A 16613-nucleotide genomic window follows, 5' to 3' on the forward strand; every position below is an offset into this window, starting at 1 on the left:
GTCACCTGGACGAGTTTATATCAATAGTAGGTCCGCGGTCATATGTTCTGGCTGATCACTGTATACATGCAGTCAACATTTGATGTTTATTATAGTGGTATGATTTACGTGTGCATTTAGACATGTGCAACAAACCGTACTGGAAGATTTGTATCAAGAAAAATGTTTATGGTAATTGTTGCAAGAATTGTAAGCACAAGAAATTATAATCCTAAGGTTGCCTTTGTTCGTTTTAGTGAGGTGTTGCTTTGTGCTGTAGACTAATTGCAATTTTTACAGTGTACATTGCTTCTTCAGAAACAAAATCACTGTTTGGGTTCTACATTCTAACACACTGTTTCAATAAAACCACAAAAGAAAATATTTTTCCATTTTCTTTAATAACTGAATGTGCATTTGAAACAATAAATGGAGCACATGCATTTAAAAACTGGGCGAGCAAGACAAAAGTACAAAATAATACAAAAGTAATAGTTATAATTATTAGGAGTGTAATTTCTAAACATAACACGTAAAACCAAATAGCAATATCATTCATCATTTGCACTGTAACAAAAAATTAACCACTTCTGTACAACAGTTAAACATTTACTTACTAGTCTATTTTTACAACATTAACTACATCCACGGATATTGTAGAGTTATATTTTTATTTCTTTTTGTTGTTTACACTGGCCTTAGTGGTGCCTTTGCACACCTCTCATTGAACCAGTGTTGTCAATTAAAGTTCTTACATGTCCTCGTGGTAACTATCAGTTTATAATGAGAGAGAGAGAGAGAGAGAGAGAGAGAGAGAGAGAGAGGTGATATATTTATTAGGTCACTCACTTAACTGTATAATGTATATTGGTGGTGATGATATACCTGAGATCAGTTGTTCAACTAAAGCTTCAAATCCTCGATAAATTTAGGAATTTGTCAGGCTAAGACACCCATAGCGCCAATAGGAGTGGAGGTGAGAAGGAAGTGACTTGTAGAAACAATTGAGAAAAAGCTTGATATTAGTGTTGAATTTATTGTTTTCACAGTTGATAGACTTATTGATGATGACAGTTGACCTCTGATAGTGAGAGTAGGAGTTGAAGAAAACGGATTGACATCTAAAAATATCTGAAAAGTGACAGTGAAATCACCATCATCATTAATTATTATTTCGTGTGGCTCAATGACCTGGAGCAAGTCTTCCAAACGCCACTTCAATGACTTGCATGCCCCTAACCTAACTCAGTTATCCAACTAGAGAAAGGAGGGGACCTACAGTTTAATGTGGAATCAGTGACTCCTAACATCAAAGAGAGGTTGAAAGCTACATTAAAACATAGAATGAAAAACATGCTGTACATCTAGACCAGCAGCCCGATAGTTTGAACAAAACCTGATGGAAAATCACTGGGGATGAGGCATGCCTAGCACACTTCAATATGGGATAGGAAGATGGTAACATGGAAGAATAATCATCATACCCAGAGCCTCCGGATTCACTGGATGGTTACATTTACAATGACATTTCACATCTGCTAGCTGTGTGAGGATGGGAAGAGGGTGACATGGAAACATAATTAAAATTGTCACAGCCAAAGATTTCTAAGGTTACTATCTGGACTGGTGCCCTGATGAGATCTCTCTCATAGTGATGGAGTGGGGTGCAAAGAAGGGAAATTCCATCGCACTGTCGTTTACTTAAAATTGGATTTCCAAATATTTTACTATGGATCCTCAATCTGTGAAAGACCGTATGTAAAGATGATGCTGGGCAACATAAAGAAAGTTAGTCGTAATTTCAATGGCCCTCCCATTTAACTCAAAGAGACAGCAATTTCCATTGAGATTTGTGTTCTTGATCATAAACAGTAAATCACGGAGGCACTCTATTAAGTACTGTGAAGTGTTTCAGATCATCATGTTTCTTTTACAGGCCATTTTATGTTGCTTGCTCAAGAGTGGGTTCACCAAGAATTTTATTTATTCTTACATCTGGAAGGAAAAGTACAGGTTTCATTCCTCTCCCTGCCTTATAAAGGACTAGGAAAAATAAGTAACCAGGCAACACTGCTTAACCAGCTAGTTGCAGATTAAATACAATGAAATAAAAACTGTCACCTACATATAACGGAATCTGTGTCGTCATCAGGTATTGATTCACTGTTTTTAGATGAAAACTTCTTTGGCATTTAGAACTTGCATTTCATAAATTACAAATCAAACTGCTATTTAGTCCTTCAAAGGTATTTGTATTGTGTTTCAAAATATAACAGAGCATCTTATATTTACTCAGGACTTTCTTGCTATCAAAAATGGAATTTCTAAATCACATTAGTGACTAGGTAAGTTGCAATGCACAGTTGTAGCTTCACTAGTACTTTCCAAGTACTAATATTCATGAAAGCAAGAGCCATTGCTCACTGTTCTTTTGTTAACTGTGCTTGTCTATCTTGAAGATCTATTGCCACCAGATTATTACATGCTACATATCCTTGAAGAAGAGAAATAAGTGCTTTAACAAAAGCAACAGGTGCTGTTAAATATGCTACAATACGGAAGAGACCCAGGCCAGCAACTGTAACAGAAATTACTGACAATTAGTACATGTAAATATTTGAAAGAATTTTTAAGATCATATCAGTATTTCATGAATAGCTAATAAGCCACTAAGCCTGTGATTAATAATGTAAAACTGAAATTAGCAAAGGAAAGGAAAAAAATTACACACTTGAAAAATTACATTGACTAATTAATCCTCAAAACTTTCAAGATACTTTGTCAAGTTCATTCCTGGTACTGGGATCACCACCACAACTAAGAAACAGTAAAAGATATAGACATACCTACAGGACCTTCAGTGAAATACAAGAGGTACAAACTAGCATAAAACGCTTCATTTCCTGCACACATAAAGAACAGAACAGGACGTGATGTGTAGTAGATTCTCATAATTGGGTTACCAGACAAGTCAATAAACTTGTGACTCGCTTTTCCTTGAAGAAGACTCCTGCAGCAGATGGATAAAACCCATTACAAAAAGTAAACTACAGGTACTGCAATCATATGATACTTAATTATGAGAGCAATATCTAATTAATAATACTTTGCTTTAACAACTTACATAAATTATACTGAATACTACTTACGTGTGCAAATATATCCAGTGACAAGCTATGTCAATTGTTATACTTAATTGGAACAAGAACATGTGTTGTGGGTAAAAGTAGCTCAATGTAACTATTAGGCACATTGTACCACATCGATCTGTTAGCTGATCCAGCATGGCTCCAAATTTTGTACCTGTAACATGTCTTATATTGCACAAAATACCAGTATAAATGGTGAGTAGAATACAATGGAGAATGCAACACACTCTCTCTCTCTGTGTGTGTGTGTGTGTGTGTGTGTGAGAGAGAGAGAGAGAGAGAGAGAGAGAGAGAGAGCACTAGCTATCTCTGTCCAAAAGGTTAGCTACAAGGTTAAAATATATGTTGTAACAGTAGAACATCATCTGTGATTCAATATTTATTTGCCATATGCAACATAATTTTCCATCTATAAAACTGAATACGAACAAATCAGTTCCATAAAGACCAATTTCTCCTCAGCATGTTATACTCTGATGGTCTTATCATCTGTTTGTGACAGCCAATGTCTTCTATAATGACATACTATTCCAAGCTATTCTCAGTTCTTAGCTATGGGATTTCTTTCTGGGGATCAAAAGCACAAAACATGGACACCATTTATGAACTGGAGAAAAAGGCCATAAGAATAATAACCAGAACTAGTTGTAGGCCTCATTGTAAAGAACTATTTAAAAACCAAAAGTGGGTACATCTGCCAATCTATTGAGAAAACCAGGGAAAAATTACAAAGTATTTCACTAACAGTTCTTTATATAACCATGGACCTATATTCAGTACAGGCTTCCATTTACCAAGGAAAAAAAAGAAAAAAAACTCAAAATGGCACTTGCTATCAGGGAATAAAACTGTATAATAATTTGCCCAAGGAAGTGAAAGAGATTACTAAAACACATGTACTGAACAAAGGCAGCTAAAACATTCTTTCTAAGCTCTACATACTAAACTATTAAGGATTACTTGGAGGACTCAAAGTAGCGATTAATAATGAAAGAGAACAACTGCAACAACCTGTCACATTTCAGTGCATGACCAAGGTTTTCTGCTTTTACAAGAAAACTGTGTCAAGATCTAAAGAGTGTAACAGTAATAGCTTGTCATTCTCTTGAGCTCAAGATCTGTCTCATCATGGGAGAATGCTGCCTCAATCTTCAGATGGACCGAAGGAAGGATACAGAGTATAACTGACTGCTACATCATCATCATAATTAGCCATCTGAATCTAGAGTATAATTGAATGTGGCCCCTGAGTTAGTTTTCCAAACAGTCTGGAATTAGGGCAGGGGCACAGCAGCAGCTTCTTGGTCCAGAAGTCATCAGCGGGCATCCTTAGAGGGTGCGACACTGAGGGCAAACCTATTTTTTATAATATAAGTTATCTGAAGCAACTTATGTGTAAATCAGGAACCAACCAAATGAGGTAGTGCAGTTGTTAAAACATTGACCTTACATTTGAGGGGGATGGAATTTGCTCTGTTTGGCCATCCTGATTTGATTCTTCTATGGTTCCCCAAATCACTTCAGGCATATGCCAGGATGGTTCTTTCATGAAGGCCACGGCTAACCACCTATCCTGTCCTCACAGAACATACTTATGTATTGTGTGTATATTTATATTTTGAGCTATTGTTTTTCATTGTCTTACCCTGGAAATTCCTACATCATAGTTAGATGATCCTTGGACAAATAAAATAGCAGATTAATCTTTAATTATTTGCTTATTTAACCTCACTGTATACCATGCTACATTTTTTTAAATTGTTCTTTCACAAAGATTGTCACAAGTTAAAATGTGATTTCCTCTTGGATTCATGAATGTTGAGCTTAAGGGCAGACCTGAAAGATCGCACACAGTAATAAGCCCTGCTCCTCTAGTGACTGTGCCGGAACATTTTTTATGGTCACCAAAAAGTCTAAAAGATGAAGTGTGTGTAAGATTAAATACGGCAAGTCCAGCATCTACAGAATTTTTAACATTTCAGAGTTTAACATGTACATGTCAAAGAGTTTTGCAGATGACATGAACTGCATAATGGCACAATGTGCTTGGTCGCTGGAAGTCATACAGAACGAGATCTTCAAAGGGAAAGTGGTTTACTACAATGACACACAATTTAAGTTGCCTGCAACAGTAAACCAACATGTGTTCTGGGTGTGGGTGTCTATGTTTTTCTGTCAAAAGGAAGTTGTTTACTGTAATGGAATGCTTGTTAAGGAACAGAATGTGGGAACTCATACAAGCGAAGGAAATGAGAGGGCTGTGCTTCCCTGAAAGGCAATTTTTCAAAACTTTACATAAAATAAAGAGTTGGTACTGAATTTCTCATAATTTCCCAGATTTAACATGGCTGGACTGTTACATCATCATCATAATCAGCTATCTGAATCCACTGCTGCCAAAAGCCCAGACTTGTCCTTAAATTACATACACATCCTCTGGTAGCTCTTTTTATATTTTCTGTATTTGTTTTTATCATTTATCATTGTTAATAATCCCAAAAGCTCTTTCTTATTTTCCCATTCATCTGTTAAGATGGAGGTCGGGTGAATGTGGTGATGTGGGAGAGACATCCATCGCACTGCAGGTGGACGCAGCAGGACCCTCATCTGCTTCTTACATATTTGTCAGTCTGATTTTGGATTCTCATCTGCTTCTGCCATATTCATCAGTCTGATTTTGTGCCTCTTATACATATCCTGAAACTGCTCTTAAAATTAAGTGTTGTCAGTGTTCTAGCCACAGCAGCCAGAGACAGAGGTCTCGTGTGTGTGTGTGTGTGTGTGTGTGTGTGTGTGTCAGTCTTTCCATTGTGCCTGTCTGTGACTCTATGTCTGATCAATATGGTGAGTAGCAATCTTTCTTTTTCACGATATTGTTTTCTGGTCCTCTTTTTCATACTATTTTCCACGTGATATGATAGTATACTTAGATGGCTTTTACTTCTGGTTAGCAAGAATGTTCTCTATGGGCATAATTCATGGAAGAGAGACTGAAAGTCTCGTACTTTGATTCATTAATCTCTATACAACCATCCAATTATAAAATCCATGTTGTTTCTGCATGCTTTCTAACATCATCTACCCACTTTGGGTTAACTTGTCTAACTGTTAAGTGAGACCACAAGAACATAAGAAAGATTTTATTATTGTAATTTTTATGTGGTTCTGTGATTATTGATTTACCTCATGACTTAAGGCAGTTGCTTGATGTTTGGGCTAGCAGCCAGATTAATTATATTTGAGAGTTATGCCTAAAGATGAAGCATTATTTTCAAAATTGCAATTTTAATAAATGAATGGCCATAAGTGTAAACAACCACGTTTGGAAATTACATGTAGGCTGAGGAACCATAAAACAAACAAAACAAATTCTCCCTGATTGTTTGATAAAGTTTCAGATATTCCATATTTAAGTTCCACAAATTCTTTTTCATTATCATATCAAATGCTCCACATTTTAACAGCCATAAATTAATTCCTCAAATTAATTAATTGAGAATAAAAAGTAGTTACACAACAAGAAAGATACTTACTTTGATTAAAATACCTGGCAGCATGTCCATCTATTGCATCAAGCAATGAACTTATGATGTAGCACCAAGAAGCTATAATGTGATTTGTAGGCATATAGTAAAATGAAATAAGGGCAAGCACAATTCTTGCATAACCTGAGAAAAAAAAAAGACGATCCTTGGAGCATCACATATATTAATTTAGATGACTTTCAAAAATCATCAGTAAAAAGAAACCAATTACCTATGATGTTTGGCACAAACAAGAAAACATTCTCCATGTTTTGCTGAGTAACTTTCAACTATTACGTGATCAGCAAATAATAACCTGTGGAAAGAAATTTTGCTTGGAACATAAACTGTATTCCAACAAAAATATTGCTTATTTCTAGATATTAATAGGAAAATGAAAACCGTAAGTGTTGAAAAGCTGTACACTGCTCAACGAAAGTTTGGAATACTATCGTAAAACGTAATCTATGATACTTGAGGTCTCATTCACCTAGGCACTTCATGCATGAGTTAGAGCCCAAATACTGGGCCGTGTTTATTATTGGTGTGCTTTGTGGCCATTTCCCAGTCATGTAAATATACAGCACATCGCGAACAGTCCAGTATCGACAACAGCTTCAGTCAGTTTGTGTTCAGCACTGCAGTAACAAGCCACATAGATGCATACAACACTTTGATAGATTCAGGATAGTGGCTTTGCTGTCAGTAGGTCACACAGCATGATGTTGCTGATTGGTTACATGTCACTCAGAGTGGCGTGTCTGAGGTGTGGAAAAAGTACAGAGAGATGGGAAATGTGAACAATAGACCTTGCAGTGCAGGATCGTTTCCTCCAATTGTCTGCTCATAGGCACCCAACATCAACTGCCAGAAATACTGGGAATGACTTCTGCTGAGCAACAGTAGTTCATATGGCTCTTGTAAATCAACATTGGGTCATTGTAGAATGGAGTACTGTCATGTTTGCACATGAGATCAGGATTGGTTTGCAATTGGATACTAGATGTGTTAGGGTCTGCAGAAGCACTAGACGACATCAGGGACACCAATGTTTTCAGGAAGTCCATCTGTTCGCAGGTGTAAGTGTGATATTCTGGGCGGCAATAATGATTGAATGGCATACCCCTCTAATTCCCATCTATGGCAATTTGACTAGCCCCCGATACCTCCAAGAGGTCCTACAAACGATTGTAAGCCCAGCAGACATGAAGTTGGTGACAACTTCACCCTAATCAATGATAATGCACGACCGCACCGTACTCTAGCAGTCTCTCAGTGTCTTCAAAGATGCAACATCTACCAATGCACTGGCCAGCACAGCCACAGGCATGAATGCAACAGAGCACACATAGGACCTGTTGAACGTGGCCATTGCACAGGTCCGAATCCACCTTACAATCCTCAGGACCTCACTGAAGCTGCCATTGAGGAGTGGGACCTCATACCCCATAATAAACTTGATCATCTCATGAAGAGCATGTCTCGCAGAGTGGAAGAAATCTGTATGCAGGACAGACATATTCACTATTATAAAGACTGATAATCATCATCATGAGATAAAGATGTTCATTGTTTTTGTTTTCAAAATGTAGGCTTAGAAGAGAGCCTGCTTTGTTTTATAATGATTTTTTGTAACTAACCAAATTGTTCTCGTTTTCAGAAGGGATTGTGTTTACTTTTCTGATAAGGTGTAGTTCAAACCTCAATAGGTGTACTGTAAGAAATCACTGCAGGAGACTCTGTGATATTCCAATCTCCTGTTGAAGTGTGTATATCTGGTTCAGTTACCTTAATGATATATTGTTTTTATTACACTGGGAAGAGCTACATGTTTAACAATAATCTAAATCCAGTTTTGGCTTGTGAGAAATGGCTTTGTAAAGTGTGGTAATCAATGATGTGCGAGTTTCATTAACAGATAAAATGAAATACCTTATTGTAGGAGAAGGAAAAAGCTATACATCACAAATATTAAACTTGACATAGAACATTGAGGATGGCTTTGAGAAATGGCTCGTCACAGGTGCTGTAGTCATTGGCCTCTGTGGCTTCTAATACAGTCAGTCATCAGCTTCTTATAACAAAGATGTATGACATCATCAAAGTCTTCAACCTCATGTGCAGCATCAGAAACCTTCTCCAGAACCAGAGATTATTTGTTAAATTTCAGGGCCAAAGAAGTAGGTGGAGAACACAGAAGAATGGGTTACAGCAAGGCAGTGTGCCCGCACCATTGTTATTCAACATCTACACTAATTATCAGCCATTTCCTGAACAAGCTCAAGTTTTATCTATGCTGATGACTGTGCAATCACTGCTCAGGTCTACAGTTTTGAAAAGCTGGAACAAACCTAGTTTACAGCCCTGGAAAAATTTACCACCTACTATAATGATAACCACCTGAAGCTGAATCCTACCAAAACTCACACCTGCACATTTCACCTCAGGAGCAAACAAGCAACTAAAACCATTGAAATCATCTGGACAAGAATTGCTCTTGCACATGCCCAACTATGAAGTATCTGGGAGTGACCGTACACTTACATTTAAGAAACATTGCCTAAATGTGAAACAGAGTGTCTGCTTAAAACAACACTGCGTGAAAACTGATAACCATCATGAACTCACCCATTCGCTGTGAGAAATAGCATGCTAACACTGTGTTACTCCAGTGCTGAATATGCAAGTTCAGCACAGTACAAATCCAGCCATACTATAACCACATAGAAGTGGCTTTTAATGAGATCTGTCACATTATCATGGGTTGAATAAGACCTAAACTTGTAGATAAACTCCACTGTCTTGCTGCAATAGCATCTCCTGAAATTAGACACGAGATAGCTGCTAGATGAGAGAACAGCATGGCTATGACTACAGAAGCCCAACCTTTATAAGGCCATCAGTCAGCACAGCCTCAGCTGAAATCTTGGCACCTACTGAAGCTCTTACATGAACACCACCGCAAGCCAGAATCTCAATGTGGTGGGGGAATGCCAACATTTGGAGAAATGAATGGTTCCTAATGAAGAGTTCCCTCCTGATCGTTCGGAGAAGTGGATAACATGGAAGCCTCCCAAGAGACTATGTTGTAGTACCATGAGATGCACGACCAGCCTGCAGGAGAAGAGCATTCCTGTGGAGTCAGTTTTTCACACGTGTGGTGGTGTGCAGACTAATAACCATCTACTGCAGTGTTGTTCATCTCCAGCCAAATAAATCACGAGACACCTTATGAGGGTGACACTAAATGAAATTGACATGGGCAATATCTGGTCAACCAGTGTATAAACTGATACCAACTGATTTCCATTTGTTAACTGTATACTTTAAACTGACACAATAATAAATAAATAACCAGCCCACAAAAAATGCAAAGTTCATTCCATCTCCTGAAAAGAGTATAACAATGAAAACTGAATTATTGCCGTTGTTTACCTTGAGAAAGATAAAACAATAATTGGTAAGCAGTAATATAGTGGTGGACATGATAAGACACACTGTGAAACTTTACTAAATAGCCTTCTCTGAAAACTACCTAGAGCAGATAGTTAGGAACCTCAGTCATGATGGAAATATATTGGATCTAATGGCAACAAATAAACCTGACATCTTTGAGGATGTCCATATCGAAACTGGTATCAGTGGTCAAGATGCAGTTGTGCCAACAATGATTACCACAGTACAAAGAACAACTAAAACAAGCAGAAAGATATATATGTTCAGTAAACTAGATAAAAAATCAGTAGTGTCATATCTCAATGAGGAACTTTAAACCTTTCAGCAAAGGTCAGGAGCATGTAGACGAAATCTGGCTCAAGTTTAAAAGTATAGTTGGCCACATATTGGATATATATGTACTCAGTAGAACAGTTCATATCAGGAGGGAACCTCCATGGTATTCAGTCACTGTGAAGAAACTTCTAACAAAACAGAGATTACTATGTAATAGGTGTAAAACAAAGTGTAGGGCTATAGACCGAGAGATGCTGAATGAAATGCGTTTGGCTGTCAAAAGAGCAATGCATGTTGCCTTCAAGGACTACCATATCAGAATATTGACAAGTGACATTTCACAAAATCCAAATAAGTTTTGGCTGTTTATAAAGGCTGTTAATGGTGCCAAAGTTAGTATCCAGCCCCTAGAGAATGAGACAGAACTTAAATTGAGGGTAGCAAAGCAAAAGCTGAAATGCTTAACTACATTTCTAAATGTTCCTTTACAAAGGAAAACCCAGCAGACTGTCCCAATTTAATCTCATACGACCGAAAAGATGAATGAAATAAGTATTAGTGTCAGCGGTGTTGAGAAATCGTTAAAACTGAACAAAGATCCAGACCCGATGAAATCCCTGTCAGATTCTGTACTGAATTTGCAGCTGAGTTAGCTTCTCTTCTAACTATAATCTATCATAGATCTCTTGAACAAAAAACTGTGCCCAGTTCTTGGAAAAAGGCACAGGTCACAATCATCTACAAGAAAGGGAATAGTAGTGATACACAAAACTACCATTCAACATCCTTGACATCTATTTGTTGTAGAATCTTAGAATATATTCTGAGTTCAAACATAATGAGGTATCTTGAACAGAATGGCCTCCTCAGTGTCAAACAGCATGGATTTCAAAAACTTCGATCATGTGAAGCCCAACCTGCATTTTTCTCACATGACATACTGAAAGCTTTGAATCAAGGCAACCAGGTAGATGCAGTGTTCCTTGATTTCCAAAAGGCATTTGACTCAGTACCACACCTAAGCTTATTGTCAAAAGTGGGATTATATGGGGCATCAAGTGAAATTTGTGACTGGATTTAGGGCTTTTTGGTAGGGAGAACACAGCATGTTATCTTGGATGGAGAGTCATTGTCAGATATAGAAGTAACTTCGGGTGTGTCCCAGGGAAGTGTGTTGGGACCCTTGCTGTTCATGTTGTATGTTAATGACCTTGTAGTCAATATTAATGGTAAAATCATGCTTTTTGTAGATAATGCAGTTATCCATAATGAAGAACTAGATTAGATTAGATTTAGTTTTTGTTCCAAAAACCTGAAAAATGAGATGATTCTCATGGGTATGGAACATGTCAGAAAGTGAAACATAAAACATTTGAATATGATATTTACTACACTGATCATTTGTCAGGAGATTGTTAAAATACGTGAATACATAAAATAAACTGGAATTGCTAATATTTACAAAATTAATATACTGTCAGAATGAAACACAGTTATGCACTTTTAATAAATTTATTATACACAAAATACCTAATCATGACTGTTGTGTCCAACTGCTGTCAAAACTGATTAAACAATCCCTGTTAAGATATTCATCTATAGAGTAAAAGGAGTTGCCTATCAAAAAGTCTTTCAGACACTGTACTTTCTCTGAAAGGAACCGTGCTTCATCTGTGAGAAGCAGCAAAAAATATTCAGTCAGACTTTGATAAGATTTCAACTTGGTGCAAAGATTGATACTTTGCTTTCAATGTTCAGAAATGTAAAAATGTGCCCTTCACAAAACAAGAAAATGTGGTATCCCATGACTATAATATTAGAGTCATTGTTGGAATCGGCTAGCTCGTACAAATACCTGGGTGGAACACTTTGTAGGGATAAGAAATGGATTGATCACATAGGTTCAGTCGAGGGTAAAGAAAGTGGTACTCTTTTGCTTATTGGTAGAACACTGGGGAAGTGCAATCAAGTCTACAACAGAGATTGCTTACAAATTGCAAGTGCTCCAGTGTGTGGGTTCTGTACCAGATAGGATTAATAGGGGATATTGAATGTATACTGAGAAGTGCAGCATAAATGTTCACAGGTTTGTTTAATCCACAGCAGTGTGTCACAGAGATAATGAACAAACTGAACTGGCAGATTCTTGAAAACAGACATAAACTATCCCAATAAAGCCTATCAATAAAGTTTCAAGAACTGGCTTTAAATGATTACTCTAGGGATACACTACAACCACCTATGTACAGTTCACATATGGATCATGAGAATAAGATTAGAATAATTACTGCACACACAGAGGCATTCAAACAGTCATTCTTCCTGCACTCCATATGTGAATGGATCATGAAGAAACCCTAATAACTGGTACAAAGGAACAGCTGCCATGCAGCTCATGGTGGTTTGCTGAGTATAGATGTAGGTGTACAATTATGAATGTGTTCTGGGCTAATCAGATGAAATAAGGCACGAAACAAGATTACTGATCCCCCACGTACTCGGTCATTATTTTCATTGGTTTAAGAAATACTTTTGATTTTGTTGACAGGGAAAACTTTGACAAAAGGAAGCCAGATATATAGAGTTGAATCAAAATTGGCAAAATGCAATATGTAAATATTTTACAAATAATGTCATAAATAAAACTGATAGATGAAATGTCAAAATATATACAATAGTAAGACAAGTCAGTGAGCTCCAAAGTATTTCAATTCTATTCTGGTGGACATCTTAAGAATTTGATATGAAATATTATCAGAATATAAAATTTTACTAATGATGCTGGATAGGCAGCAGAGGGGACAAAGTTGTTAAATTACATTGTCTTGCATTTGTTGTGTTTTGCTATCCTTTCTGAAAGTTTAACAAATGTGACAATGCAAGTCAATCTCTTGGTGGAGACAGCTAACAAAACAGTTTTAGGAAACTCTGTAGGGGAAAAATTTATAATACAGTAATTGAATTTGATACCACAGAAAGGGTTTTCAAACATCTAGGAGAAATATTAAAGAAAATGGTCTAGAAAAGTTTGTTGTGTATGAAGAAAAGATTATGTGAGATCAAAAAATTCTATGGTATCATAAGGAGTTCTACAGTATTACAAGGAATATTTACAACACAACAGGTTGATCCAACGATCTTAAAATACACTGGTGGAACAATATACCTACAGGTAAGTAAATACCTGTAATTATGAGTTAGATATATTAGAAATATTGGGAAGAAGACATAATATGAAAACAGAACTTGGCGAGCGTGTAGTCATCCTTACCAAATTACAAAATAATTTGTGATGTTAATCTAAAATAACTCATTCCGCATCATGGCAATTTGCCTTGCAAATGATTCATAGAACATGAAACTGACAAGCTATATGGAGTGCTCTCTCTAGTCTGGGAAAAGATGACAGAAAAGAGATGTTGATAAATCAGTTTTATTGTATTCATATATTCCTTGATGGCTTAGAAATCTATGGCTAGGGGGAAAAAAACCTTACGAAATAAAGACATGAAACTTACATTATCATATGAAGCAAAATTATTTAATAGTGGTCTGTAATAATAATAATAATAACAGCATGTTGGTTGGAACAGTACTCTGAGGTAGTTAATATTATTCCCAATAGCAAGTATATATACAGATAAAACAATAAACAGAACAATGTGAAAACAAGATGTGAAGTTATAACTAAACTGTGGAAGCCTTGATGAAGACTAGAGTGTTTGTACACAATGAATTGGTGAGGTGCTGAAGGCATATCACTTTCATGTACTGGAAATTAAGCTGTCTCTTGTGGCTTTCAATCTTCTATCCGCAATTATTTTCTGTCAGTTCAGGATCATATGAAACTTGTCTGAAAATGACTGATTATTTTATGTGGTTCATACAAATGGTTTCAATTAAACAAGATACACTCAACGTTTTACCCTCTACTAACTTCTACAATAAAAGGAGGAGGGACAGGCATTTATATTACCATATACAGGCATTCATTAAGTTTTAGTTCAGAACAACAATAACCTTTTCTGAAAATGACTGATTGTGAATGTGACTCATGCCTTTAAGAACAGGCCTACTACTCAGAGAACCTAGTATTCTAAGATGCAAATGGTTTCAGTTAAATGAGGTACATTACAATAGCAAATAAACATAGTGGTTTTTTGGTACTGTTTTGTCACATCATTGTATTACAACCTGAGTGTGCTACAGACATCAAGTCTGTTCATCAGCAAAGTGTTCAGGACATTGCTGGCATTACATTGTATTCTTGTAAAATAATGAAACCAATCTATTTTAGGATGTATTCTTCATTAAATGCATCTCTTTCTGCAAGGCCAATTTTAGCTCTTTGGCACACTAATGTTCCTTTAAGGTATATGAGAAACACTGGAAGTATTATATTGGTTTACAAGCAATAGAAAGTTATATAGATAGGAACAATGTAATAATTCACTAATTCCACAAAAAGGTCAGGTAAAAACCAATAAAAAGTGGTTATGTTTCTGGTAGATATATTGAGAACTTCACTGATCGATTGTTGTACAACACTTCCTGCATTAGCAAAATATCTCTTATCCAGTGATAAGGAAAAAATTGAACTTTGTTGCTTTGATATGTAGGAAGGGGAGACATTCTCAACATTGCAACAGGAGTGAAGCAGTACTCGGATTCAGCTGACGGGAGGGGGGGGGGGGGGGGAGGCAACCTCGACAGTTTGCAGTGCCTCCGTATGTTTTGTCAAAATAGTGTGCACTTCCTTATTATTACAATAAACAGCTAAAATTGTGGTTACTTTCATAGAATGATTAGCAGATTTCTCCACTTCTGTCCAATGGTGAACTTTGCAAGACCATTTATGGAGATGGCAAAGAGTACAATTGTCTTGATACTGGGAAAAGAACTACTGTGTTTGGATGGGGCCAAATACAACGATCATTTTTACAGGGAATCTGTCTGGTTGTGTTTGTAGTAGCAATTGCTGCAGAGAACTGTTCATTCTTGTCCACAGCTAACCCTACATTAATATTTTGCAAACTATTACGAAGTTCATGGCGGTGTGTACGACACATTAGGAATATTGAGATCGCCCTTCCACCCATCATTCTGTCCAGCAGATGGATGTATTTGCATCTAATTTGTATCTATACGAATGGAAGTAAATATTTGGATTAAATACATTTGTTTACAATAAAGTTTTCATCATAATATAAATCATTTTATGACGTCGAAGGTCAAATTATATACGCAATTGTCTGTTTCGTTTAAGCATGTACAACCTGTGTGAAGCACTTTTGTAATATACTTCCGGTCCTGATGACACTCTAGGGATGTGGAATACATGTAAATATGGTTCCTATGTATTAATACAACTTAAATATTATAATCTGCTCTAAGAAAATCTGTACAGCAATGTTGAAACACTAAACAAAAAATTAAAAACGGATGGTAACTGAACCGGTATGATAACCAGTGGGTTGTGCAAACAATATTCTATAGGAAATGTAACTACTCACGTAAATATCGAAAATTTCAGTTAAAATTTTTGCCAAGGCGAGTTAAAAGTTTGACTGCGAGAACGGGATGACTGGAAAATTAATTTTCTCGATCAATATTGTCAATTTAAATGGTACTGGCAGGTCAGGGGTTTGAGAAAATATGTGGCTTACTAAAACAATTCACGACCCTGAAAAGCTGGAAAGTACGCCGATAGAAATTTTTTGTTGCACCTTGTTTATCTTTTCTTTACAACACAAATAATCCGTTTGTACACCTGCAAAAAGTTGCGCCTCTTTCCTACCCGTCAATTGCCGTCGACAGTCGACATGACCTAATCGATATGCGGCCAACCGACTCGTATTTGAAACTGCCTAGATTATCGTCAGGATTTTATCAAATTTCACCAGCATTGTATGACTATAGTGAATCTGTGTTATACGTATGTATTATATGTAAATACGTATTGCTTCAACTTTTCAATCTCAGACATTTCAGGATATAATGTCCATATCCATTCCTTCCTTGCTTATTTTATCAAATAATAGGGTTCCAAGAGTTTCTGTCAAAAAAAAATCCTTTACCTGTTACAAATGTCGATAAACTTTCCTATTTTCTCACATAGTGTATTTAGTCAACTTCGTCCCTTGCCATCTCCATCTAGGTTTCGCTCGACGTACTAACACTTCGATGCGCTATCTCGAAACATAGATTAAAAGGCGGAGGGCGTTCGTAA

General features: G+C 36.6%; 1 protein-coding gene across 7 annotated transcripts; it reads right to left on the reverse strand.

The window, feature by feature from the left end:
* Nucleotides 1-361: 361 nt before the first annotated feature.
* On the reverse strand, nucleotides 362-16572 carry LOC126100105 (CDP-diacylglycerol--inositol 3-phosphatidyltransferase). Of its 7 annotated transcripts, XM_049910622.1 has the most exons (7): nucleotides 16051-16201; nucleotides 15898-15968; nucleotides 6885-6968; nucleotides 6662-6796; nucleotides 3129-3282; nucleotides 2826-2989; nucleotides 362-2557 (listed from the first exon to the last, which is right to left on the reverse strand). In XM_049910622.1, the coding sequence occupies exons 3-7, from the start codon at nucleotides 6919-6921 to the stop codon at nucleotides 2400-2402; spliced, it is 648 nt and encodes a 215-aa protein (XP_049766579.1). In that variant the 5' UTR covers nucleotides 6922-6968; nucleotides 15898-15968; nucleotides 16051-16201; the 3' UTR covers nucleotides 362-2399. The 7 variants fall into 7 exon arrangements, with proteins under 7 accessions (XP_049766579.1, XP_049766582.1, XP_049766580.1 ...); XM_049910625.1 differs by lacking the exons at nucleotides 15898-15968; nucleotides 16051-16201 and adding an exon at nucleotides 16462-16572; XM_049910623.1 differs by lacking the exon at nucleotides 15898-15968 and having other exon boundaries at nucleotides 16182-16233.
* Between the last annotated feature and the right edge of the window lie 41 nt (nucleotides 16573-16613).

This window comes from Schistocerca cancellata, chromosome 9 (genome assembly GCF_023864275.1).
Source record: "Schistocerca cancellata isolate TAMUIC-IGC-003103 chromosome 9, iqSchCanc2.1, whole genome shotgun sequence".
Lineage (NCBI taxonomy): Eukaryota > Metazoa > Arthropoda > Insecta > Orthoptera > Acrididae > Schistocerca > Schistocerca cancellata.